General features: G+C 38.8%; 2 protein-coding genes across 5 annotated transcripts; both read left to right on the forward strand.

Moving 5' to 3' along the window:
* Positions 1 to 175: 175 nt before the first annotated feature.
* Positions 176 to 2,363, forward strand: LOC105390230 (ADP-ribosylation factor-related protein 1). Its single transcript, XM_038117493.2, has 5 exons — positions 176 to 309; positions 396 to 566; positions 833 to 914; positions 1,404 to 1,575; positions 2,139 to 2,363. Exons 1-5 carry the CDS (start codon positions 217 to 219, stop codon positions 2,230 to 2,232), a joined length of 612 nt encoding a protein of 203 aa, XP_037973421.1. The 5' UTR covers positions 176 to 216; the 3' UTR covers positions 2,233 to 2,363.
* Positions 2,364 to 2,423: 60 nt separating this feature from the next.
* Positions 2,424 to 27,473, forward strand: LOC105394302 (AP-1 complex subunit gamma-1). 4 transcript variants are annotated; one of them, XM_038117489.2, is made up of 19 exons: positions 2,424 to 2,633; positions 4,807 to 4,868; positions 5,891 to 6,047; positions 10,539 to 10,727; positions 14,277 to 14,515; positions 15,089 to 15,165; positions 17,231 to 17,326; positions 17,514 to 17,840; positions 18,264 to 18,482; positions 18,955 to 19,113; positions 20,637 to 20,724; positions 21,034 to 21,181; positions 21,517 to 21,603; positions 22,366 to 22,492; positions 22,940 to 23,032; positions 23,408 to 23,540; positions 23,950 to 24,104; positions 24,451 to 24,543; positions 25,304 to 27,473. In XM_038117489.2, exons 1-19 carry the CDS (start codon positions 2,575 to 2,577, stop codon positions 25,403 to 25,405), a joined length of 2,610 nt encoding a protein of 869 aa, XP_037973417.2. In that variant the 5' UTR covers positions 2,424 to 2,574; the 3' UTR covers positions 25,406 to 27,473. The 4 variants fall into 4 exon arrangements, with proteins under 4 accessions (XP_037973417.2, XP_037973418.2, XP_037973419.2 ...); XM_038117490.2 differs by having other exon boundaries at positions 5,906 to 6,047; XM_038117491.2 differs by lacking the exon at positions 2,424 to 2,633 and adding an exon at positions 3,074 to 3,565.
* The last annotated feature ends 112 nt before the right edge of the window (positions 27,474 to 27,585 follow it).

Genomic DNA, 27,585 nt, shown 5'->3' on the forward strand with positions numbered 1-27,585 from the left:
ATACATGATCACAGAACAAAGCTGTGACTTACTTCTTCAGAATAATAACTTTTTGATCTCAGAATAATAACGCATATGACACATGACATGAGTCCTATCGTATAATCTGTTAATCTGTGAAATTTTGACAACTCAACTAAACTTTTGCAGCTGCGATTTCGTTTCGTTTATTTACATTTTAATTCAATTGCTTTTGTTTTAATGAAGGAATGAAAAATGTATACACTATTGCATGGATTTTACAAATACCTTGTGCAGAAAGACGAATTCTGTGTCCTAATTCTAGGTTTAGATAATGCAGGCAAAACGGTAAATACTATTGTACACTTTAGCTACAGTGTTAATAACTTAGTACTTACACAAATCTCTCTTAATAATTTTAACTCTTATTTCAGACTTACTTGGAAGCTTGTAAAACAAAGTTTACAAAGAAATACAAAGCTATGAACCCCAATAGGATAACAACCACAGTTGGACTGAACATAGGCAAAATAGATGTCAATGGTGTACAGTTGAACTTCTGGGATCTAGGAGGGCAGCTGGAGTTGCAATCTCTCTGGGATAAAGTAAGTAACTATGTTAGACTTATAATACATTTTTTGCACTCACTATAACATCTATCACTTTAATGTTATCAAATACCAGTATTTACCATTTCTTATTAGAGGAAAGGCAGGCAGAGAAAATACTGTTATATTATAAGCAGAAATGAGATATCATGTTAATGTTTCTTTGCACTTCTAATATTAGCTTGATATCCAGTGGTTTATGTTCCTTTTTGTACAACTTCTTCCTTATACATTAGATTGTTTTATCCTGAATATTTTTACAGTACTATGCTGAATGTCATGGTGTGATCTACATAGTGGATTCATCAGACAGAGACAGAATATCAGAATCAAAAGAAACTTTTGGTAAGCATCTGGTAAAATATGCAATCCATAGAGGTAAAGTTATTGCAGCTTCACATTGCACTATGTATGAGTGTGAGTGTTTATGCATGGTATGGACTTTATATGTATTATAAAAAAACCATTAAGTATAATTAAATGAATAAAATAATTCAAGCAGTCATCCTTGGCATTGGTTTCCTATTGATGAATTTATGTGTATGTTTATCTGGTTTTGAGGATTTACTTCAATAATGATCTAAACAAGGCTAAAAACTAACCCCCTTATCCCTTATTTATAAAAAAGTTATAGGATGTTTTAGCTAATCTGTTTTGTCGCTCTCTGTCAAAAAACAAATTGTTGTTGAGAGGGACAAACAGTTCCAATAGATAAAATGTACTGTAACTTTTCAATGAATAAGGGGGTAAAAGTATAGCATAGGCTTAAACTAATAGTACCTACAAACCAACATATTTGTGCAAACACTATCTTTGTCCTAAATAATTTTTCAGACAGAATGATAGCTTCGGAACATCTGACGGGTGTCCCGCTGCTGGTGCTAGCAAACAAACAAGACATTCCAGACTGTATGGGCGTTCACACAGTGAAGCCGATATTCAATCAGAACGCTCACCTTATAGGCGCCAGGGATATTATGCTGATGGCCACCTCAGCATTAACTGGGTAAATGTTATTTTGTATGGAATTATGAAGAATTTTAGATACTGACTGGTTTCATTTCATAAAATCATGCTGTTACTATTAGATGTATTATGTGGGGTGGCAGCTGGCGTCGCGTTAGCCCAGTCTGCCCAGCCCTAGCCCTCGACATGTAATGACTATGACTAAAGAGTGGTGTACTTTGTCAAAACGTTCCTATTTATTTTACAGTACCTAAGGAAAATTTATTGACCGTCATACATTAAATAAAGCTGTCCTTGAAGGCTACCTTCTTAGCTTTAAAATCACTTATTTGAAATTCTGTTCACAATTAGTTAATCATTTAACTACATAATATTAATATGAATCATATTAATTTGAATATAAACAAAGCACATTAATAATTAACTGAGTGCAATGCAATACATAATAAAACTATTTACTGAGACAAGGTTCTAACGTAATTCTAAAACAGTATTTAACACCTACACTAATGTTCTAGGCACTTAAATTTGCTATTGTATTTTCCGTGCGTTGTATTTAAACTTGACACGTCATTAACATTTATTAGTCGCAAATATTTGCAGAGACGGAGTGGACGAGGGCATCCGGTGGCTCGTCGACTGCATCAAGCGAAACATGGCGGACAGACCGCCGCGCAACCGCCAGGACAACTTATAACACCCCGCGCGTGACCTCACCGCGACGAACAATGAATAATAACCACGCCAACATCTCCATTAAGATAATACTTGACTCAACCTATTGTAATATACACTGTTATAAAAATAAAATATGCTAGAAGAGCTAAACCTGTGTGTGTTGCCGTCCTTATTTAGTGATAAGTGTACAATTGATAACAGATAATTTACGGTTCGGATGTATTTGAGGGGTACCTGCAGCTGATAAACACCTGTGATAACAGTTTAGTTTGCACGGCGCTTGGATAATGTGCCATGTGTGAAATGTTTTGAATTGTTTACTGTGCATTTATTTGTGAAGTGCATCTTTACTTAATTCGTCATGGCGTATCCAATGTATGAAGTCGATTGGAGCGTTCTACCTCCAGAACAGAATAGAAGGTAAGGAGGTGGTAGAACTGAGCTATTCGAATATACACCAAGAATACAATGTTGATAGAGATGATATCTAGAATGATAAGGACTGCAGGAATTAACTACAAGAGGTAGCTTTGCTGAAACATTTAAAATATAAAATACATGTAGTCTTTTGCTATTGATAGAGTACAGTAAAAAATCGGTGGAAAACAAAATTTCAACGGCCCCGTTTCACGATAGTAGAAGTAGAATTTCCACAGTTTTCATGAGTTTTCCAAAGTGGAAGTCAATAACTATACTTATTAATTATTATCCATTACATACAAGGCTTATGATAAATATATAATTTAATTAAATATTACAGTAATTTAAAATGCATGTGGCATTACTATTTTTGGCTAATTATAAGATTTATTCATAAAAATACATCATGTTGTTCGCAAATCGAGCGAACGTCACGCCGAGTCATGTCGGCCATGTTGAATTTGTACAAAAGGCAGGGAAATGTCAGCTGGCGATTGCCGTTCATTTTAGAGTAAACTGTGATAAAACTTAATTATTTGATATTTCCTCTCTGTGATAGATCAAGCAAGATAAGATACTGCAAATGCCATAGTTAGATCTGAATTTCATGTGAAAATATGACCGAAACTGGTCAAAGGTGGCATGCGATTTCTCTCTTGCATTTCTACGGGTTGTGATGAGACAAAATGCTGTGTAGCCTGACAAATAACGTGTAAATCTTGTGTTAAACTTTTCGTTATGATCATAAGATCAATCTTGTGATATCAGTGCATCCTGTGTTTGTTTTATTTTGTTATTTCTCCACCCCCCAAATCGCACCTGCCCTGAGGAAACATTATCACCTGCTACGTGGAATTTCGTCTACTAAAAGAGTGATATTTCAAATATAAACTTTTGTATCAAGTGGACAAGATGAACGGCTCGGAGTCCGGGTAATTTATTTCATATCTTTACACTGAAACTAATTGTTTTATCTTTCTGATGATCTACACCCATACCTATCCATGTGAATGGAATTTACATAATACTCATTGTTGGTATGGGAAAAACATAGGAAAACAAATTTCATTAGATACACTATAATTTGTTGATCATACAAGTTTTTAATCATGATACCCTTACAAATTCCTGTGTCAGTGCAGTTTCAACTAGACTAAACCAATATAGCTAAGTTTGCACCTAGCACTGATTACATTACACAATTTATTAATAGGTACTAGTTGTAGACATTGTGTACAACTTTTCCATGTATTATCTACCTCCCAGAAACATCTCGCTCATCTGATAGGACACAATCATTCCGCTGATCATGCTGTTGATGTTAGTGATATTTTACCATGAATTCGTCACCTGTTACATACACTACAGTACAGAGTCTTTATTTTCACCATATTTCTTTCAGACACTATGAATGAGAGTGAGCGAGATTAAAAAATAATTATTATTATTTAAATTTAGACAACATACACAATAATATTAGTTTTTGTTTTGTTCCTTAATTTGCTTATAAATATTTAGTAGAACCTACAAGGTGTGTTTTGATTTATGGTAGAAAGTGCCATTATTCATTAATTCTTCTTAGAGGTCCATATTGTACTCCTTGGAAACAATCAAAGATACATTTCCATATTTCTCAGTCTGCCTTATTGAAATATGGTTGACTCCAATTGACATAATTTAGCAACCTTAGGGCGCCTTCAAATTAGTCGCTAAGTGTCGCGCGACATATAAATTTTAAATTACAAAACCCATATAAATTTTGTAATTTAAAAGATGCGCGACTGCAGCGCCGCAGCAGCGCTGCAGTCGCGCGTTAATAATTTATATGGAATTTAGACAGCAGCGCGGCTGCAGCAGCTCTGCAGTCGCGCGACACTTAGCGACTAATTTGAAGGCGCCCTTATAGCCAATTTACTCCTGTTGTAACCTTAATATTGACACTATACTGTACACAATATTCCAAACTGCTTTCACCCTAATTTTATTATCATTGTATCAGTTTGAAAAGAATCCTCTGCTAAAGCAAACTGGATCTTAGCTTGTTGGAATAAGATTAAGTTCCAAGCAAAGGGTATATTGATGTTTGATTAACACCTTTTGATAAAGTACTGAGTAATGTGGAGCTTGTGAAGGAAACAGAGAGTTGAAAATTGAATGTTGCTGTTTCTTCCAGGTTCAACCCGGCTTTCAACATTGCCACCATCAAACAAGTGGTAAATGAGGCGATAGAAAGAGGTAAGTTCTACTTTATGTGTCCAACCTACAAATCCTTTAGTTAAGTAAATTATAGCAGGTATTAAAATGGTATGCATTATATTCTATGGTTGATAAATTGCACAGCAGAACAGAGATAAGCATTCTAATTAAATTATTTACTTGCACTGCCTTGTTTTCCAACTTTTTGATCAGCACTACCCATAGTAATAAAATGCCATACCTTTATGTTGTTTTTGTATTGTATTCCTGGGTGAAGGCGCCTATCGCCTGGGTGAAGGCGCCTATCGGCGCCTCCCCCACAGTTAGGGTAAAGCTGAATAAGTCCCTTATGGCCGACTTCAGTAAATAAGTTTCATTTAGAAAAAAAAAAAGTATTGTATTCCTACACATAACAGGTATAAACACACAGAATTATAAACTTATTTCTCTTCCACACCTAATAACAATAAATAGCATTTGCCACAGGATAAATTCTATTATAATATGTAATGGAACAATGATCCCACACAAGTATTTTCACTGTGTAATAAAATAAGACTAGAGCCTGTTTATGTAAAGAAACAATTTATGTAACCCAACCGTAAATAAATAAGTCCAAACTGTGTGTAAACGACCTTTACATGCTACGTTTTATATACTTATAACTAACACGTAATCTAAACATTTCGTCACGTCTTTACCTAATCTTGAGCCTTTTTATTATACTATTCAACCCAAAAACTATTAGTTGTTAATCCTTGCTTGTCATAACAGCAGCTTTGCCGAAGTTCAATAGAATAACCAATTAGGTAACTGTACTACTTTTCGATTAACCCACTCCTTTAAAAAGATGAAACCTTTGGAGTTGAAAAGTTAGTCTTTCAACCACCAGCACCTCTTGTTCAGTCACATGACACCTCCAGACCTCCCCTCTTCAGCTTTTTAACCTCAAAGGTTCCACCTTCCACCCAAACCCTTCTAACCAGCACATCCTACTCTAAGCAGCACCTGTAAACCGCACTGATGATCGCTTTCTGTGTCGTGTGTCGTCCCGTAAACAGTAGCGCCGGTTTCAGTGCGGATGCCGACGCCGACGCGGCTGCGCGACCTGATCCGGCAGATCCGGGCGGCACGGACTGCGGCGGAGGAGAGGAGTGTGGTCAACAAGGAGTGTGCGTACATACGGTCTACCTTCCGCGAGGAGGACAGCGTTTGGAGGTGAGTGCCACGGTAGCTTCCGTCCAGCTTCTGAAAGGCTAGCACGGGGCGCATTTAAGACATGACAAAAGTTTTGCATCGCGCTAACTGACATCGCGCAGCCTCAAGAGCGAGCGCGACGTAATAGCGTCCCGTGCTAGCTCTTCTGAAGTTTGCTACATTCAAGCTTTTGTACCTTGTCAAACTCGTAATAAAACAGTCGATGTTTGAATGGTGTTAGTGTGACAAAGGTACAAAAATGAAGGTAAGTAAATATATCTACTAATGAAACTGACTGTACCACTGATCCTAAATCTCCTCCTTTCCCATATATCATTCATATAATTTTCTTCAAGTTTTTATAGAAACGGAAGCATTAGTCTTGTTAACTTAAATTCAACCGTACTGTGCCATTTTCGCGTGATAAGCATCCGTAAATCAACGGACAACTTGAAGTATAATACAAGATACGAATCTCACCTTCTTGACTACGCCATAATAAGAATGTAGGCGAAACAAATATTTATTTAGGATAGCCTTGACTCCATTGTGTTAATAAAGTTGTCGCCGAAATAAAAACCGTTGGTGGCAAAAACTTGCCCTTAACTTCACAGTACATACTAAGGTATTGTTATTAAAACATCTAGATGACTCAACGCGGCTCTCCAAGTCATAATGGGTCCCCGAAGAGTTTCTGTTAAATCTCCATTGCCAACTTGAGTTGCGCAATATGCTACTTAAGGGGAAGCCGCTATTATAATTATGATCTTGTTGCTAAAAATATGATTTTGTATTTGAGTACCCGCCATTATTTTTGGGAGGCTGATTTCGCTGGAAAATCTAAATCAAATTTGTATCAACTTTTCCAGAGCTTTTCCTAAACCTGCGTTGTAAGCTCACATCATAAAGATCCATTTCTTGCCATACATTTAATTAAACGAAATATTCTTACTTTAATACAAAGTACATACCTAAGCATCTTTCTTTGTACGCTGATGTTATCGCAAGCCTTTGTAAATGACAATAGGTTCATCCGAAGTAGAGCGCCGCGAAACATTTTCCTTTGAACAAAATATTGGAAATGGGCCCAGACATCAAATAATAATTTCGCAACTTCAACGAAAAATTCACCAGAGTGGTCTTTGTGTAGAACTTTTCAATAAGAGTACAAGTCAGATTTGCTAACACCCACCCATTTATAATCATAATGAACCAAGACGGGGTCACTCTCTAAGAGTAAAAACTAAGTTTCGGAGCGCTTCTGCGCGAGTTACGATTCTATCTTGTTGTATTAAACATGCCGATTGCACCACAGCTCTCGTTCGTTCGTTTTTCGTCAGTATAGAGTAACCCGCCAGGCCCGTGGGTGGGTTCCGTTTAGCGCCCACGCAGCTAAGTACTGACTGAGAGCAAAGCCTGCATATGCATACGCACAGGCCATAATAGCCGGCGACAGGATATATAAACCTCCTCAAGACTAGGCGGTTATTCTCGAAATCTCCACGCTTGGGAGGATGGTTATCACAATATTCAAGACAGTTAGCAACCAAGACCCGCGACCAAATATCTGTTTTAAAGCAAATGTTTGCCCAATATCGAACCCAGGACCTTCGGTACAGCAACCAGTATGGGCGCTAAAACCTATATGTCATTAGATTAACATGATTGGCGGTACGTGTAACGTATGAACCGATGGCAATGGCCCTTTTCTATCAGTATTAGCTGATATGCTGAAAATTCTATGATGCGTATTAGTATCGGTGGTTTTGCGGTTGCCTGACAGATTACCTAACGAGGTTTAACGTAAAACCTATTGTAATTTATTATTACCTACATAATATTTATAAGGAAAAGTGTATTATGTTATGCGTATAAGTAAATAATAGTACTAGTACTCGTAGTACCTATGTTACTAGTTCCATTAAGTATAGTAACCACCTACTTATTTTATTTACGTAACATAAAGGGAATGGGCATGTTATTGAATTTAGTCATTTTTATGTAGGATATAAAATGATGACATGAGCATGTCTAGCCTCTTTTTGCATATTCGTCACAATGTAATCAGTGTTTACATACGAACATACATTTATGTAAGAATGTCATAACAACACGAGTACGAGTATTGAATATGTTACCATTAGGTAATTTGACTGATAAAATGATTTATTCAAATCTTAAGGAGAAGCCCTATTTAATTTTTTTTCTCCTGGCGGTATGGGTTCACAAAATCTATTTCATACCTGAGTAATTTAGTATGCATTGAAACGCCCGCAGTCGATACTTATGTTGTTATGAATGTCTTATAAAACTTGTAAATACTAGATTAACCATTAGAGTAAAGGTTCTTAGGATCTTTCTATGAAACATTTATTTGGTATTCCAGGTTATCCGATCGCTATACCTACTTTAATAAACTAAAGTTATTTGATCTATATATAATTTAAAAAATCTATTCGATACACGAGTAATTTAATACTTTCATGGGATAAAATATCATTGCAATATCACAAAATTGACGCTGCACCGTATACATAATAAAAGATTTCCTTCACGCACCATTGAACAAGCATTCGTATTGTCGAATCTATAGAGTTGATAGTCAATTGTTACGCATCACTCGTCAGCTGATTCACCATTGTTTTGCAGCCGACCCAATGTCCGTTGTTTGGTTTAATAATAGCTATGATGGCCGTGAACTTAGTCTGGTCATAAATTACAACAACTAGGCTTTAATACGCACTTTCATCTAGATATTATGCAATTTATGCAGATCTCTTATCAAAGTTTTGCACATCCTATGGTTGATATAATAAATTAATGAGATTTTAGAGAACAGGCTAGGTACAAAATTATAATATGAGGCTATGTAAATCAATAATTTCTTGGGCATACAAGATGAGAGTGAATGTATCATTGGGTATCACAGTATACAGCGCAGCAGATATGAAAATCGACGGCGAAAACATTATGTAATGAGGTTATGTTTCCTCTAGGGCCTATAAAGTCTTGCGAGGCCATAATTGAGTGTGTTTATCATATTAATTATCTATCTTCAATATGCAAATTCCCAGACCAAATATACCATTGCCATTTAGAGTGAAACTATTTTCGGCTTCTGAACTTATATTAGAACGTACCTATGAAAGTTTCAGGACAATGTAGGAATAGGGACACCCACGCCGCGCCACGCTCCGTTTGCTCCTTTGTTAGGTTTTATTATAATACAAGAAGCCCTTCCCACCTTATCGTCCCTTTGAATAGAGCTAAATCTGTACGTAATTAATCCTTTTGTAGATTTTCACCGTAGGTAATACTGATACGGTGAGATTTGTGTTAGGTAAAGCTGCAAAATAAAGAGCTTACTTTAATTTTGCTTACAGTATAATTTGATGATACATACTGACGAAAATGCCTAAGGTACAGTTCCCCAAAATTGATAATGCACATAGAAATCTTCGTCATTGTTCGGCAACGGTCGTATTCCCGAGCGTTAGAAAACTATTATTTATTTAGAGTGGTTAAGTGCATTTTCTTCATGAAAATTTAAGAGAATTATGTAATTGGTGCTAAAAGAGATAATTGATTTATCAGTAACGAAATTTGATTCGATAATTCATAATATTCCATAATATTAAAATTTACTTCGAAAATGTTATAGTAGGTACTTTTCAAGTGTCTTACTGAAGCTGATGTAAAGATGGATGAAAGAAGGTTTGAATAACACAAGGTTACTTATATTATAAGGAGAAATGGATTTCAAACACAGGTTTATATAAAAAAATTGAAATCTCAGTTCAAAAGAATTTACAGCACTGATTATTTCACATTAATAAAAATGTTTACATTAAAATCTCAGTTCAAAAGTATTTACAGCGCTGATCATTCACAATAATATTACAATTACAAACTTGGTCTTTTGGGTGTGGCTTTATTGGCAAAGTGAAGTCTATCAATGTGACGCATATTTTATTCTTAAATGTGCCTCATAATATGGCATCGTCAAAAATAATTAAAGTTGAAATTAAATTCACATTTGAAAAAAATAACAAGAACGATGTGTAATTGCAGCTCTTTATAATTCCACAAAAGTAATATTGATCTTGACCTTGAGACCCTTGACTGATCGGTGACAGCCACCGACCGCCCAAATTGTTTTCGATTATGTGTCACATGATATTGACTACTATTTCTTTCGAGCAAGGATCAAAATGCAAGTGCTTTGTTTAAGGCACTGATTCGGGTGTTTCCGGGAATACGACAGTTTGCGAAGATTTGCATGCGCATTATTAATATGGGAGAACTGTACCATATCACCTCTTCTGCCATTCACCAACCGCAAAAACAAATAACTTATATGGCCCACCACCCACCATAGGTAAGCCATCCGTGATTTAGATCGAGCACGAAGTTGCATACTTTAACGACAGCAGCTGTCCGCTCACCTAATCGTCTATACCCACTATAAATTATCTCCACCGCCACAAATCTAACCCTACCTCCCCTCCACAGATGCCGCAACATAGCCAAGCTTCTCTACATCCACATGCTGGGCTACCCGGCGCACTTCGGTCAGCTCGAGTGTCTCAAGCTGATAGCCAGCCCGCGCTTCACCGACAAGCGAGTCGGCTACCTGGGCGCCATGCTGCTGTTAGATGAGCGACAGGATGTGCACCTGCTTATTACGAATTGTTTGAAGAAGTGAGTTATACTTTTATTTATTTATTTATACTTTATTGCACAATTTACAATCGTAATAATTTACAACTAGGTGGACTTAATGCTAAAAGCATTTTAGGCCCATCTGCTGGATTTTTCGGTGGCGACAACTCCGCAGAAAAATCTGCGAATGAATGTATTGGTGTGCGCGGCTCGGGGCTCGGCGCGGCGCTCGCGTCTCCTGGCGGCGAGAAAAGTACTTATATTCCTTGTGCTTTATCGAAGGTCTGCCGTTAAAAGTAAAGTAGCGCAAACCTTTTCACATGGTTGAAATTCGTTTCATTAGCAAAACATTGCCAACATCCCAAATTATCCTAGTCATAATGTTAATAATGTGTAAAAGCGCGGTAAATGTTTAAATTAACACTAAATCAGAAAGGGTAATTGGCATAGAACGCGCCAGTATAAAACCGCAGTGGATCGCGTGTCCCAATGTGATGTTACACCGCTGCTAATGAAAACGAAACCCGCGTGGCTGTGTATGTCCATTAGCCATGATGACGTGTGGCGAATCGTGTAAACAATGCATGAGTTGGTACGGGTTCTTTCTCGACAGATTTCTACTAAAAAATTACCACAAAATTAATAAAGATAAAATACTCTTTATTGCACACAAACAGAAACAGTTTTTCAAATATGAAAAGAAAATAAATAGCACAATCGTATACTAACTACATATTGTATTAATTTCTTTCTCTAATTCACTAAATTTCTGTACGGTTTTATTGTATCCTATAAGTAATATAATGATACAATAAAACCCTAAATAGATAGACATACATAGGTGTGAGTCGGTGTGACATAAAATCCGTAAGCATCATACCATGTGTTCTGTACCAATCAACGTAAATCAATGGGGACTACCGTTTTTTTGCTCACCAGTTGGCGCCACTGTCGACTGAGGTAAAGAGGTACCATAGCTGTCAAACTTATCAAAGGCGACTTCATCAAATTGGCGCGAAATAAAGTTTTAAAATCTTGAATCTTATAAGCTTATTCATAATAAAATAACTATCATCATATCGAGTTACTATCCCGCAATGTTGTGCAGATGCGTTATGTTCGGAAAGAAAAGAAGGACATATGTTACCAAGTGATAAAACTGTTCTAAAACAGTGGCTTGTGAAATAATTATTATCCGACAATCTCGTGTTTGTGAAAATCATTATAACCAATTTCAGAAAGAACATAATGTAAATAAGGATTAGGCATTTAATAAATACAATAAAAATAAAAGAGTTACACACTGATTTAACTTTTATTTATCCTTTCCGTTTAAACACACTGCTATACAAAAAATATAACACATTAGTAATCCACACAATGAATGCTGGTTGAGTTGTTAGTTGAAACTAAATAATGGTAGTATAGTATACTAAGTATTCTATTATTTGTGAGGGTGTCAGTACCTGCACCTAGCTCACTCGAATGGAGCCTTTGTGCATATCGCCTTAAGGTCTAAACTCCACTCCTAAGCTTGGACCATTTCCTACCACGCTGGTCCTCTGCAGGTTTGTGGGTTCGAAAATCTAGATATGCAGGTTTTATCACGATGTTTGCATTCACCGTAAGAGCGATGGTATGTACGGTGGCCTGCGCCTAAAAGTATACAGGCGGAGATTTAAAAATAGCGATCTCAAGCTCACATGCTGCTCAAGCACATCCACATAAACACCACTGCTACACACATCACACACAACACGTCCCTGGATTTATAACATATGTAGCTGGTCCCTTCATCATCAGGGATCGCTATTTTAAAAACTCCGCCTGTATACTTTTAGGCGCAGGCCACCGTACACTGTGCATAAATTCCAAAGTAGTTACTCATTGGTCACAATATCTAGATCCTGGAGTTTCATTTTTAGTGTTCACACTGCTATACAAAGTTTCTGAAGGCCACTCAACAGTATACACTGAATCATTTTGTTGTATGATGCTGTCCTCTACGTTTCCAACCAAGTTACTGTTACGGTCATAGTCTTGGTGTCTGTAAAAAGAAAAAACATAGCTGTTATCTAAGCAAACAAGCATACATTTCGTAAAAAATAAGTTTGTAAACAGTAAACAAACTAACCTCTGAATTAGCTGCTCTTTGAGACCGCTTATTTATGCGCCTCTTTTCCTTAATTCAGCTTTCAAAGCATGCGCAACTGCACATTCATCGATAAATAATCCATATTTGCGATAATTTCGCGAAGAGATCACTTTTCAACAGGGAAATGAACGAAAATATAATTTATCACGAAGCCCGCCAAACAAATTATATGAAAAGTAAAATGTCACTTAACCTCAGTCAACACCAGCGCCCCTAGCGGAAAATTCACACGCGTTAGCCCCCATTGAGTATGGAATGCAGAGTTACATAAGGCGTATAATCTCCGATGTTACCTGGAAGTCTTATAAGTGCTGTAATTCTAGCCCTAAGTATTTCCAAAATGAATGACCTGAAAATACAAGTTATTTTGTAGTCCTAAAAGTATATCACAGTAGCGATTTAAGACCCCTTATGTATGTGTTAATGTTGTAAAGATCCTACTGCAAGTACATATTATGTTTGCTTTGAAAACGTAAGCACGAACGGGTCAGTATTATTAAATGCATGGTTATAATAAGAAATTAAAAAGGCTATCTCAGCTTGTCCATATACAATACTGTATGTATACAATCATTACTCTGCCCTAGATATTCCTACCGTGCACGCGGGTCCCCTATATGGGGCACCTAGTTAGAGAGTTGATCTGCTAATTCTAATAAGTATGGTACATTGCGACTTGGAACAGGTTTATTCACTGTCTGGTCCTCAAGCTTTTCGTATGAGGGAAATTTTAATATTATTTTAAAACATTTCCTAGGAGGTAATTAGGAATTTGTTCATCGTTACTTGAAAAGTCTAGATAAACATTCACAAAAAAGTCAGAAGCGTCTGCATACGAAGAGCGCATGTTTTACATAAATTATCTGATATCCACTCACACACTGCTGTGTTATCTCCGAAATAATAATTAGGTAACTTGTCTAAAGTGCTCTGTATACATCTGTGTTTTGTGACACTGCCATGGTAGTGTGCTGTATGAATACTAAACTATTTTCAGGCAAAATATAACTTTTGTTGCATTAAAATTTTCCTGACTGAAGTGAAAACACGATGACAATGAGACTTTGGCCATTTAGTTATAAGCTTTTCACTCGGCTGTTTCGCAGCTACAAAGCAAAGCCACAAACACAGAAATTCGTAGGCGAATATGGTATGGTAGGCAAATAAATTTATTGTCCGGTAAACACAGCGAAGGCTGTGTTCGAGAGAGTGGAAGCGGAAGCGTACAAAACAGCATACCGAAACAATACAATGCTTTCTCTAGGCTACAAGGAAATAGACATTGTCTTTGGTTCACTCTTTTACCCAAATGTTACAAGTGTACTTTGAAATGAAAACTTCAGAATCCATATACATACAGCGTCACCCTTTTGAATAAACCTTGAACCTTTATCCATCTACCTCTCTCTAAACCTTTACCCTTCTCCTCACAGCGATCTAAACAGCAACACACAATTCGTCGTCGGCCTAGCCCTCTGCACGCTCGGGGCGATAGCTTCACCAGAAATGGCGCGAGACCTGGCCTCAGAAGTCGAGAGACTGATCAAGTCCCCTAACGCGTATATCAAGAAGAAGGCTGCACTGTGCGCCTTCAGGATTATAAGACGGGTGCCGGATTTGATGGAGATGTTTCTGCCGGCTACGAGGAGTTTGCTGACTGAGAAGAATCATGGTGAGTTGGGTTTTATTTTATTTAGTTGGGTAATAGTATCGTGAACGACCGCAAATGCTATGGCTCGACGATATAAGGAGAACATCTGGTAGCGAATGGATTGAGTTAGGCCAAAATTGTAATGAATGGCATAGACTGAAGGAGGCCTACACCTTTGAGGTTGAAAATAGCTAAGAAGAAGAATAATAGAATAGTGCTATCGCGACGATTAAATAGAAAAAAGTGTGTAACTGCTACAGTGTACCCATATGGCAAGCGTGGAGATTATGGCGATACACCTCCAGTCTTCTCGAGCAGGCCCATGTACTGCAGTGGATTATTTACTGGTTGTATGTGTATTAGAGAAAATACTTATTCGACGCAGAAAAACAGAATTAACACAGGCCATATTCACAGCCTCTCTCATTATATTAGTACTCAGAAGGTTTATTCAGAAACACCGTAGATCCCAAACTTAATGATGTCATACATATTTTTTTATCTTCACATTTTATAAGCCCATCCCACAGATGTTATCTCACTTGTATCAACATCTCGACCGCTACATTCTAACAGTAATGTCAACATCCACAGGCGTTCTTATCACGGGCGTTACGCTTATCACGGAGATGTGCGAAAACAGCCCGGACACACTCAACCACTTCAAAAAGGTGAGACAAAACATTGCCCTACTTAGTGAGTTAGAAAGAGATAGCTGTAGTTTTGTCAGTCTGTCTGTAGACGTCACGTGCGGATTAGAAAGAAATAGATTGTGTATCGTTTGTTTCTTTTGTAATCTTAAGAGTCAATGGACTTAATTGATGACACATTTGCCTTTACAGGTAAATTATAACCAATACTAATAATTGTTTTTTACGTGGTAAATATTGCATCATCATACGGATAGATTGATAAAGTTGTACTCTACATTATTTGACATCAAAATGTGGTGAAACTAATCGCTAGAAGCCGATAAACAGGTTTTAAAATTGCTCTCGTTTACTGTACATAGTAAACCGCTTCTTACGTATTTAGCTCAAGTAAAAACACGATGTAATTATTTTCGGAGAAGCTTTATAATTTCATTGAGCGATAGCAATGTGAACAAAAACACTGTTGTGGCTCAGTGATTTTCATGTTATATGATGATGATGGTTTTTCACAATAAAAAAAACTTAAATGGACATGGAGGTTTGGATTTCACACAAATAACTTATGGACTGGGGTCTATTAAAATAATCTGTGTTTACATAACATAAACGTAAACACGGGAATGTGTGAAATTAAATAAAGAAACATTCACACAGATTTACACGGTGTTAGGTTACGTTTAGTACTTACTATTAATCAAAAATGTTTTATTATGATCATCCATAAATAGAATAATCCTACCATCTAGATATAGTTTGCAAAAACATGAATTAAAATAAGAAGCAACACAGTGTGTGAAGTGTATGTCTCATTTAGTGAAGTTTTGTCTCTAATGTGTGTTTGTATTGTCCTGTAGGAGAGCGGGCAGCGCGAGGTAAACACACTGTTCCACGCACTCGATGTAAAGTACTGACTGTAGACCGCTTATATCATGAGATAAATAATATTTTAAAATACATGCGATATGTGATTGTTATTTCGGGATACGTTTACAACAGCCATCGATCGACGATGGATGAGGCTGTTTCAATTGAAAAAATATATGTACTTATATCTACGATTCGATGCCAGTCAAAAGATTGTGCTTTACCTATACTTGTATTCATAGTATTTCGAGATATCTAGAAAAATAAATTTTGGTATAATAATTAAGTAGTTGATAAAAAATAATGGAAATAATAAACAAGTCAACAGTCAGTGCTTCTAGCATGATTGTCACGTTTCTGTGTGGTTATTGTATTCGATTGTTTCCCGAGGCTTTACAGTTCACTTCATGTATAATCAGCGTGTATAACCAGTATTACTAACGATATAATGCTGAGATATGCCACACGGTATATACCTTAAATTTATAAGGTATAAAATCAATAATAAAAAAAATAAAATATTATACAATATGAAAAAAATATAGTGGTATCCAATATGCGGGTACACCTGATTATACTTTCAAATTCTGTTTGTTATGGCAATGTATTCATTTTAATGTATTAAATGTTGCTTGTCTCTGTAAAGCCTGGTAGCAAAGGTATAATTGTACTTACTTGTTTAAATGGTGACAGAAATGTAAAGTTTATTTCTTATGAATCATATTATTTTAATAAGTAATTCAATAGACCTACATTACACATTTTGATGAATTAATTTATTTCATTCGTCCGACACTCATCAATCTATCTTCTGTTTATCTTCTTATTTACTGTACTAAAATGAATAATTTGAGTTACGTCACGATTGAAGTAGAACACACCACCTTGTGACTAATTTGGGGTTTAGTTTATCAACTGTTGTGTGTTAAGAACTTTCACTTGTGCAAATAATTTCACGACTATTGTTTAAAGATTAGATAGGGGACATTTTAGGTATGAATTTAATGTATTTTTATATCAGTTATTTATATGTATGTTTGATGTATTTACTATACTACTGGAAAAGTATTGTTTGTTTCTGATTTGTTTGGCTGATTCCCGCCTGAACATGTTTCTATCCTCCATCTTTAATTTCTTTGCTTTTTCTTATCGACTTTTGTTGTATAAGTGTTTACAGAGATGTTTCTCTCATTAACATAAGAGTTTATATTGTTTCTAGATTGTTCCAAACCTGGTGAGGATATTGAAGAACCTGATCCTGGCCGGGTATTCCCCCGAGCACGATGTCAGCGGCGTGTCAGATCCATTCCTACAGGTGAGAAACTAACCAATACTGCCTATTATAAACATCAATCTTAAGCCTACACTCTTAAAACAAATTTCAATGGAATTTAGCTGTAACCCAATGCATACTTATGACGCTAGCAGCATATCCTTATCAGAGCCCGAACTCTTTTATAACTCAAAGTTAAATATTAAAACCTTCATTATGTAATCCGTAGGTGAAAATCCTCCGGCTACTCCGAATACTAGGGAAGAACGACGCCGAAGCGTCAGAAGCCATGAACGACATCCTAGCACAAGTCGCCACCAACACGGAGACCAGCAAAAACGTGGGCAACACCATTCTCTACGAGACTGTACTATCCATCATGGACATCAAGTCTGAGAGCAGTCTCAGAGTGTTGGCCATCAACATACTGGGACGGTTCCTGTTGAATAATGACAAGAATATAAGATATGTGGCGCTGAATACGCTGTTGCGGACGGTGTATGTGGACACGTCGGCCGTGCAGAGGCATAGGACTACGATTTTGGAGTGTTTAAAGGTGAGTTTTTTATTTAAAAGTCATCTATCTATATAAATGGTATAATACGACTGATTTCTCAACACAGTTACGTAGCACGACTAAGCACGGGACGATAACGTAGTAAAAGTTATACTTTGTGTTCGCATTTGAAGTTGCGTGATGTGAGTTAGACCGACATATTTTTTTAACATGTCTCTTACCATGCTACGGCTACAGGACCTACAGTGTTATTTTACCTATGTTTATGAAAATTGAAGCCGTAATTAATTATTCGTTGATTTTCATATTTTTTTTAAATCTTTGATTGGGTTATGTAAGATTACTTACCGATCGTCATCTCGGTTGGTGTATTTCTTTTTAATTACATCATCACTGGCCTTACATTGGTGATAGTTATTTTGTTTGCTGTGAAGCCCTATTCCACTATCCCTATCCCCCCAGGACCCAGACGTCTCCATCCGCCGGCGCGCCATGGAGCTGTCCTTCGCCCTAGTAAACTCCTCAAACATGGTGGCGATGATGCGCGAGCTGCTTCAGTTCCTCGAGCGCTCCGAGGCCGAGTTCAAGACGGCGTGCTCCAGCGCCATCGTGCTGGCGGCCGAGCGGCACGCGCCCACGGACAAGTGCCATCTGGACACGCTGTTCCAGGTGTTCCTCAAGGTAACTAGACAAGTGTTGATATGTCCAGGTGTTCCTCAAGGTAACTAGACAAGTGTTGATAGTTCAAGACGGCGTGCTCGAACACTTTTTATACCTCCTTTCCCAACAGAGTCGGCTGGACGGCGTCTCTTACGCTGGGTTGGACAGTTGGGGTTGCGTGTTTTCCACTCGTGAAACCGTCGCCTCCTATATACGGTTTTCCGATCTTGGGTAGATCTGTCCAGCACAGAGAGTACAAAATCCAAGAAAGTGCTGTGAAGAAATACACGAGATATATCCAAATATCCTTCCCTATCCACATTTTAACTAACATCTCTAACTATCTCTTAATATCTTATTGCCTCCATCCAAAGGTTGTCTGGAAGAGATCGCTTTTAGTGATAAGACCGCCTTTTGTACTCTAATTAAGTTACAACTTATTAATATATAAAAAATTGGTGTACAAATTAAGTTTATTCTATCTCACCCCCAGGCCGGCAACTACCTCCGCGACGACACGGTCTCCAGCACCATACAACTCATCTCTGCGGCGTCGGCGGAGCGGCAGGCGTACGCGGCCATGAGACTGTGGACCGCCCTCGAGCGCGCCGCCGTCAACGCTGATGCCACGGATAAACAGCCACTAGTGCAGGTGAGTGTCTATAACCTAGTAATTCAATTAAATATTGATGGTGTGTTAAGTAGGTAGGTAGCTTGACAAGGTAGAAAAGTGTGTAGCTACTATGCGGATTTGATCGTAACTCGTGGAATATGCACGCCAGACGCGGGAAAATGGCGTGCTATCCCACGTGCGCTATGAAATCCGCATGCTGGTTAAAACAGTTTTATGCAGCTGATTCTACGAGTTTTGACAACGTTCGAGTAGAGAGAGTAAACACAAATGGCTCGGGAGAGTGAGTAAATGCGAATTAATATGGCGACTCTCCCGCTCCCGCTCCGCATCAAACAGCTGATCTCGGCGGCGTCGGCGGAGCGGCAGGCGTACGCCGCCATGAGACTGTGGACCGCGCTCGAACGCGCCGCCGTCAATGCTGATGCCACGGATAAACAACCACTAGTGCAGGTGAGTGTCTATGACCTATTCAAACATAGATGGTGGGTTGAGTAGGTAGGTAGTTTGACAAGGTAGAAAAGTGTATAGCTAGTTTAACACCATTCGAGTAGAGAGAAGTAAATGCGAATGGCTTTGGATAGTCGCCATCTAGCGGAGTGGTGACTAAACGCGGTAAAAAAGGGTATATCCACATATGCAGCTGATTTTATTCGAGTTATTGCACCGTTCGAGTAGAGGGAGTAAACGCGAATGGCTCGGTAGAGTCGCCATCTAGCGGAATGTCGCTTAAACGCAAATTTACATAGCGCGGGAAAGTCGCCATCTAGCGGTACTCACGGCACACTAGCTCGCCATCATACAACTCATCTCTGCGGCGGCGGCGGAGCGGCAGGCGTACGCGGCCATGCGGCTGTGGACCGCCCTCGAGCGCGCCGCCGTCAACGCTGATACCACGGATAAACAGCCACTAGTGCAGGTGAGTGTCTACTAACTATTCATACAATCAAACATGGTGATGGTGGGTCAAGAAGGTAGGTAGCTTGACAAGGTAGAAAAGTGTATAGCTAGTTTAACACCATTCGAGTAGTGGGGAGTAAACGCGAATGGCTCGGGAGAGTCGCCATCTAGCGGAATGTCGATTAAACACAAATTTACAAGGTGCGGAAGAGTCGCCATCTAGCGGTACTCGCGCCACACTAGCGGTACTCACGCCACACTAGCTCGGCACCATACAACTCATCTCTGCGGCGGCGGCGGAGCGGCAGGCGTACGCGGCCATGCGGCTGTGGACCGCGCTCGAGCGCGCCGCCGTCAACGCTGACGCCACGGATAAACAGCCGCTAGTGCAGGTCAACACCTATTCAAACATTCATAGAGAGATACAATACAGATATGATGTTATAGATGAAAGAAAAAACGTTTCAAAGATCTATTGCATCGCAATAAATTGCTGCTCTATATTTCTAATAATATCAAACGCTATAGCAACACTCTGAACCTACTCGTATCTGACGAACGATGATAAATATTGTGATTCGGTTACAATATAACAGATATCTACCAGATAACAGCATCTCTTATAATATACGTATTATTTTCAGGTGGCGGCGTGGACAATAGGAGAGTACGGGGACCTGCTGGTCTCTGAAGCCAGCAACGCCATCTCTATGGTCGACGACGAAGGAGTCGGTAAGTAAATTAGAAATATTACTGATAAACCGATAGTTATTACTTTTGTAATACTTACGAATCTGGACCCTTCAGAAATCGCTCCGAAGGAAAGTAAATCTTACAGTCGTATTTTATTGTTTTTAGCAGCCCGTAATTCTTGCTACTCAGAAGGCCTCCCCAAGCAGCACTACAACACTCTTTCATTGGCCTTCCTCATCCAACCACTACCGTCTTACTATCTACAGGTCTAGTATCCTGGGTAGTGTCCTATTGAACTGTAATCATTATGAATTTAATGAGCTCACGTATATTTCGTGTTAATTCCAGACGACTTCACGCGACCCTCAGAAGAGTACGTCATCGACATATACCAGAAGCTGCTCTGGAACACGCAGCTGTCCATCACCAGCAAGGAGTACCTTCTCCTGTCTCTGGCCAAGCTCTCCACTCGCTTCACCACGCAGCCCAGCCAGGAGTTAGTATACATGTCTTCATCATCGTCAGTCCATAAGCTTCCACTTCTCCGAAGAAGCACCTCAGTACTATTTCCCCGATCTTCCTCATCTAGCCACGTTTTTTAATGTAATTTAAAGACGACTCACTATGTTTCCATTTCCTAGATTTGACTTGCCGAGTGCCCACTAGCAATTCGGTTCATAGATTTTAAGAGCCATGTCCGTAACCTTAGATTTTTGACGGATCGCTACTTTTTAAATACTTTTTTTCATAAGAACCAGAGGTGCACTACATGCCTTCCCGAGCAACATATCAGCTTCGGATGATTGGCTAATTTGTGCGTTGTATTTTCAGTAAAATCCGGGGGATCATCGACACATTCGGATCGCACATTCACATCGAGCTGCAGCAGAGGGGCGTGGAGCTATCACAACTGTACAGGTATGTTTAATATTGTGTGACTAGTTTATCTGACTATTTGTGTATTCATCGTGATGGGTGGGAGACGGACTATTTATCATACCGACAGCGTTATTAGTTGTTATACATTTATAACTACCAAACGTGCTAAATTGTAGCTACTAATGAAGCAATACAGTAAGCGTTTCCACATTCTTTTAAAAGCTGCGCTCTTGTTTTCAATTTCAATCCTTTATTCATAAACAAAATTTACGTCTACAGTAAAACAGATAGTAAACATTTGGCTATTCTCCAACAGTAATGGCACTATGTTCCAGCAACCGCCGTCTATCAGAATCCAGTTTTAATGTCCAATTATACTTCAATCTGATCCTAAATTCACTAAGTCAATAGTTTATGTGGTCGCAACGTCCGGTAGATAAGAATACATGTTACGCCGAACTAACCTGCACTGGTAATGACATTCGGACTAGAATTGCTCGAGCTTCTCGATAGTTACTTTGTACATTCATGGCTCAAATACGATCGAACGGTCTTGTTTGATTCTTATCTACCTCACTTTTGTAACATTAGAAATATTAGAATAACTTTCTTCCGCCAGTTTTTTATTGTTTAATAAATTAATTATTAAATTGATTTGTTAAGTAGATTAGTTTATTAACTTATTGGGAAAGAGCGTTCATCTCTAATACAGGTTCTGCGAACTTAAAAGGGATGTACTTTAATATAGATTAAGACAATTTACTTAATAAAGAAATTTTTGTTTTTGATTTTTGACCTCAGAAACTACGCGCACTTACGTCCAGCCCTCCTCGAGCGGATGCCGCCCATGGAGGCGCCGGCGAGCGCGGCAGAGGAGTCGCCCGCGGCCTCGCCCCACCACGAGCCCACCGCCGCCAGCCCCGACCAGGTAACATGAATACACCGAATGATAAAGATAGTACTCTGAGCGCATTAGCTCGCGAATGCGCTCAGATATCGATAAAGATCTGCAAAGATTCACAGTCTGAGCGAGTTAATACGTCAGGCGCCAGGGGCTGCTACACGGGTTCGTTATCGACGTAGATAAACGTCACTAAGGCGCTGTGATTGGTGGTACAAGTTAAATTTTGTCAACGTCGCTAACGAACCTGCGTAGTGGCTACATGAATTTTGAAGAAAGGTCCAGCAATAACAAAAACAAGAAGATAATGGCATTTTTTAACCGACTTCGAAAAAATGAGGAGGTTCACAATTCGTCTTTATGTATGATTTTATCCTTGTTTACGACTTATAGGAAAATTTAAATATTAAAATAGATGCTGAAAATAAATATTATTATAATGTTTTATTAATGGTAATAATGTTTGTATTCCAGGACGCGCTACTGGACCTGATAATCGGGTCGGATTCACTGACGAACGGGGACGTGGAGCACAAGCCCGCGCCCACCAACAACAACACCACCAATGTGAGTTGTACATTTACCTATTACGCGAGATTTAAGAATAGATAAGAATAGCATTGCAGCGCCGAATTTTGTGAATAAAAGTTAAGTGCTCAAAACATGCTCAAATATTACATAAGGCGGAAACATTTAAGTTTTTATTGCTTGTCTGATAAGAGTTCGCAATGCACGAACCGTGTTGCTCTTCTACTACTCGCTATGTGCAAGCGAGATTGATCCGGGTGCGGAATTATATTATGCTCTATTTTCAACCGAAAAAGCATCATCATCACAACCAATCACGTCCCCACTGCTGGCCTAGTCCACCGCGGCCTAATATGAAAAATAACTTATAAATTTAACCCCACTTTAACCAGAAACTTTCTTCACAATTTTCAGGACATCCTCGACTTACTCAGCGGTCTAGAACTCAACATGAGTCCGCCGCTGTCGGCCACGTCGCTCGCGAACAACAACGCGCCCGCGCCCACGCTCGTGGGCGACCTGCTCACTGACACTGCGCCGCAGAAACGTACGTTAGGTTTAGTTATTTATACTTGACACTTAGTTTTAAAGAATAAAAGGTGGCATATCGCGCACCAATTTCGTTGCAAACTTTCCACACGCGTCTCTTCCCGCTCCTAAGGCTGTTTTTAACAACATGCGGATTTCATCACGCACGCGGGATAGCACGCCATTTTCCCGTGCATATGAATTTCGCATTTACACACGCGTTACAATGAATACTTTTATCAAATCGTCCGCCGAACGGGCAATCCCGCGATTAGAATCCGCATTCTGTTAAAAACAGCCTAAAGCCAATGCGTAGAGGAGCTAAAACCATGTAACATAACGAATGTTATGTTACGTGGTCTCCGGCGCATTTATAACGTTTTAGATTTACAACTACCATTAATTACAATTATATCTTTTATCCACAGCTACTCTCACAGTGAGCGCGCTCGAAGCGAACGGCGTCTCCGTCACACTCGGCGTGAACAAACTATCCACCGACTGTGTGCAGCTCACCATGCGCGCCGCCTACTGCGGGCACGCGGCGCTCAGCGACTTCCTGTTCCAGTGCGCAGTGCCGCGGGTATGAGGACTTCACTAGAATTTACTTACATGGTCACATAAAATGCGTCCACTTCGGAGACAGTGGCCAGATAGTGGGCAACCGCTCTCCCCAGCGAAGGCTAAATAGGCTAGTCTAAAGTGAAAGCGAAATGGTCATCATCCATGCCCGTTATCATCTGGACATCAACCTCTCCCAAACAGCGCCACCACCCCCTCAACCTTCCTCATCGAACCACTTGTACTTCTGTAAAATAGTTTTCTAAAGCATTGTGCATCTGTTTTACTTACTTCTCTAATGCAGTTTTCTAACGTATTTTTTATTTATTGCTTAACTTCTCCAATAATGCCATGTGTATCTGTTGCAGACGTTCCAGCTGGACATGATGTCGCCGTCGGGCACGGTGCTCGCGCCGCAGACGGAGATCACGCAGGTGCTGAAGATCACCAACCCATCCAGGGTATGTATCATTGACATCTTGTATAATATAGTTTCGTTTAGTTATGCAGGGTAAAAGGGATGCACGAAAGAAGCCCGTGTGATGTATCACCTATTCTTTGGATAGGATATATTAGGATGCCAGTAACAAGTATACTTTCACCACAGTGACAAACGATAAGAGGATTGGTTATACGCGGTTGAGTCGATGGCGAAAATGCACGGCCGATGCAGCATTGATTTTTCTATGGCATTTCAGGATGTCAAGAAGCTATAGCACTAAGACCAACATAAGACTTAGGCCCCCCGCGCACTAGGCAGCTTGGCTGCGCAGCCAGGTTGCGGCAGCCAGTAAAATATATGGGAATTCGTGGCTGCCTAGTGCGCGGGCTCCTATACAACACACACACGCACTCACGCCTTGTACTAATGTACTCCATTGCGGGGTAGGCAGAGGTGCATTGCTGCACCCACTTTTCGCCAGAGTGTAATGTTAGTCCCAATGTAATAGGGGGCGGGCCTATTGCCATTTTACGGGCACATCCAAGACCTGAGATCAAATATCTGTGTTTAAACAAATATCTGCCCCAGCCGGGAATCGAACCCGGGACCATCGGCTCAGTAGTCAGGGTCACTCACCACTACGCCATTCGGTCGTCTATACAACATCATATGTTTTACTGGCTGCCGCAACTCTGGCTGCGCAGCCAGGCTGCCTAGTGAGCGGGTGGCCTTACGTGGGTGCATGTGACTCTCTCAAATCCCTTGAATATTTCCCACAGAGCCCACTCAGACTAAGAATACGAGTGTCATACAACATGGACGGCGCGCCCGTGCTGGAACAAGCGGAAGTCAACAGCTTCCCCGCGGACCTGTTCAACTGACGAGTGGCCAACCCGCCCGGCTACTGCCTGTAGCCACGCGCGGCCATTGGCTCCCGCCAGCCGCAAGCCACGCCCCCCGCCACGAGCGCCCAATCGCTACACTCGCCGCTCTGTATGAAAACAACCAATAGAGAACCAACATTGAAATCGATAACAACTTCCGGCGAAATACGTTGAGTTTGAATAAATATTCTGTAAACTTTACACGGGTTGTATGAAATGCAAATGAAATGTAATATCAGTCAATGATGTATTGTTTTCTATGTGAAATGTATGTATGTATTGTATAAAGATGCTATGGATAATTGAGAGATAATTGAAATTGAAAAAGACATTTACAATATATTTTATGGTACTTCTAAATTGGACTGCTTATACTGGTTTGTTTGGTTCGATATCCACGACTGAATTTCTATAGCTAGAGATTTTAACTTAACCTTAACAGCAATAATGAATACTTCATACTAATTTATATTGTCCAAGCAATCAATCTCTTTCTAGAGATTTGTTTAACATTCCAATCTTTAGCTTGTAAAAATAATTTAGATAAATGTTGAAAATTTTGATTTCCACAATGAAATATTAATCCAGTATTAATTCAATCTCAATCCACACCTTTGTAAATTTATTCCTGGAATGAGTAATATATTATTGAGATTGTCAAAACTGTAACATAAATGTATAGTAAAGATGGGAGTAGAACGGATTGTACTTAAGAAGGAAATCACTATATTATAGTTATTATTAACGAGTGATAACGCACCTAGAGTAACGTTAAAAGTCAAGATCTCACCCCAGTTTTTGTTGCGCTTGTGAAGAACCTTTTAGCTAGGATGCAATTAAATAAACTCATATAATCCCTATCTTACATTTTTTCATACAATAACTAAGCCAATTCATGAATTTCTATGCCACAATTTAATCGCCAAAAAGAACAAATCTTTCACTTGTATATTGGAAAATTAATCAAGTCTCTCTTACGTTAACAACAAGCCTTCAATAACAGGGGTGACATAAAATAGTCGTACGGAAGTGAAACATTATTTATTAAAAGAATTTAGGGAAATATTAAAAGTAATAGATTTATCGCTATAGCCGTTTATTTCCTCTGCATTTTTAAGTTACATCCTGTTGCACCATGTCCATGCTTGTGGCAGTTTTATACAATGTGTAAAAGTAATTCTCCCGATAATTTACCTCCCATACGAAAACAGCAATGGAGGTTGAAATTAAAAAACCTGTTCCAACGTTGATGGTTCAATTGATCGTCAGATCATGTGGCTGACTTTTGGGAGCATTTAATTAACACTCCTATTATATGAAAGGATCTAGTTCCTGCATCTTGTCCGGACATTGTGACATAGGATGTATGAGTATGTAGGTATAATAATGAGATTTGTTAACGACAACAATTCATTTAAGTTTTTCAGTTAATAGTTATGGTGCCTTAATAGAGAGTGGGGGAAGGGGTCTTGTTTCAGACTTTGTAGTCCCCGTGAAGTTAGATTCAGTAGGCACACATACAACCTGAAAGTCTTATTACTGTAACAAGTTAGAATAGTGCCTAATGTTCCTTACTAACAATGGAGGAGTTTATTATCAACTTGTAAATATATTTACAGCCATCACCCTGTCTATCACTGTTATAACTAGACTTTTCATTTTAACACCTAGATATCCTTAGGCACTTTATTTAGTTTTATCCTCGACATATTATATTATTTACTTTAGATTTAAATATCACTTCTTTGTTTTTGTTTTTATACATAGGAAGGAGCCACAGTAGATATGCACATCCTAAAGTGTTATCGTAGTTTCCAAGATCGAGCTAAGTATGATCACTATCATGTTATTATTTCCATTTTCTATGTATAAGAGAGCTTGGCAAAATTTTATATCGTATTTGGTGCTTGTTTTTATCGTATCTCTGATTATAATAGAATGCCCTCCACACTGAGATGTTATGGTTTTGTGTATAACTAAAGCTATGCGAAAGATGTACATATTGATTATAATGATTTTATGTAAAGTGGTTAATAAATATTTGAAAATGTTTATATAATCAAAACTATTGTGTTTTATTTAAACCTAGGGAATAAGAATAATTTGCTAAAAACACATGCTATTCATATCAAATCAGTTTATTCATGACTTATTTTAATACAGTATTAGATTAGACG

This window comes from Plutella xylostella, chromosome 10 (assembly GCF_932276165.1).
Source record: "Plutella xylostella chromosome 10, ilPluXylo3.1, whole genome shotgun sequence".
Lineage (NCBI taxonomy): Eukaryota > Metazoa > Arthropoda > Insecta > Lepidoptera > Plutellidae > Plutella > Plutella xylostella.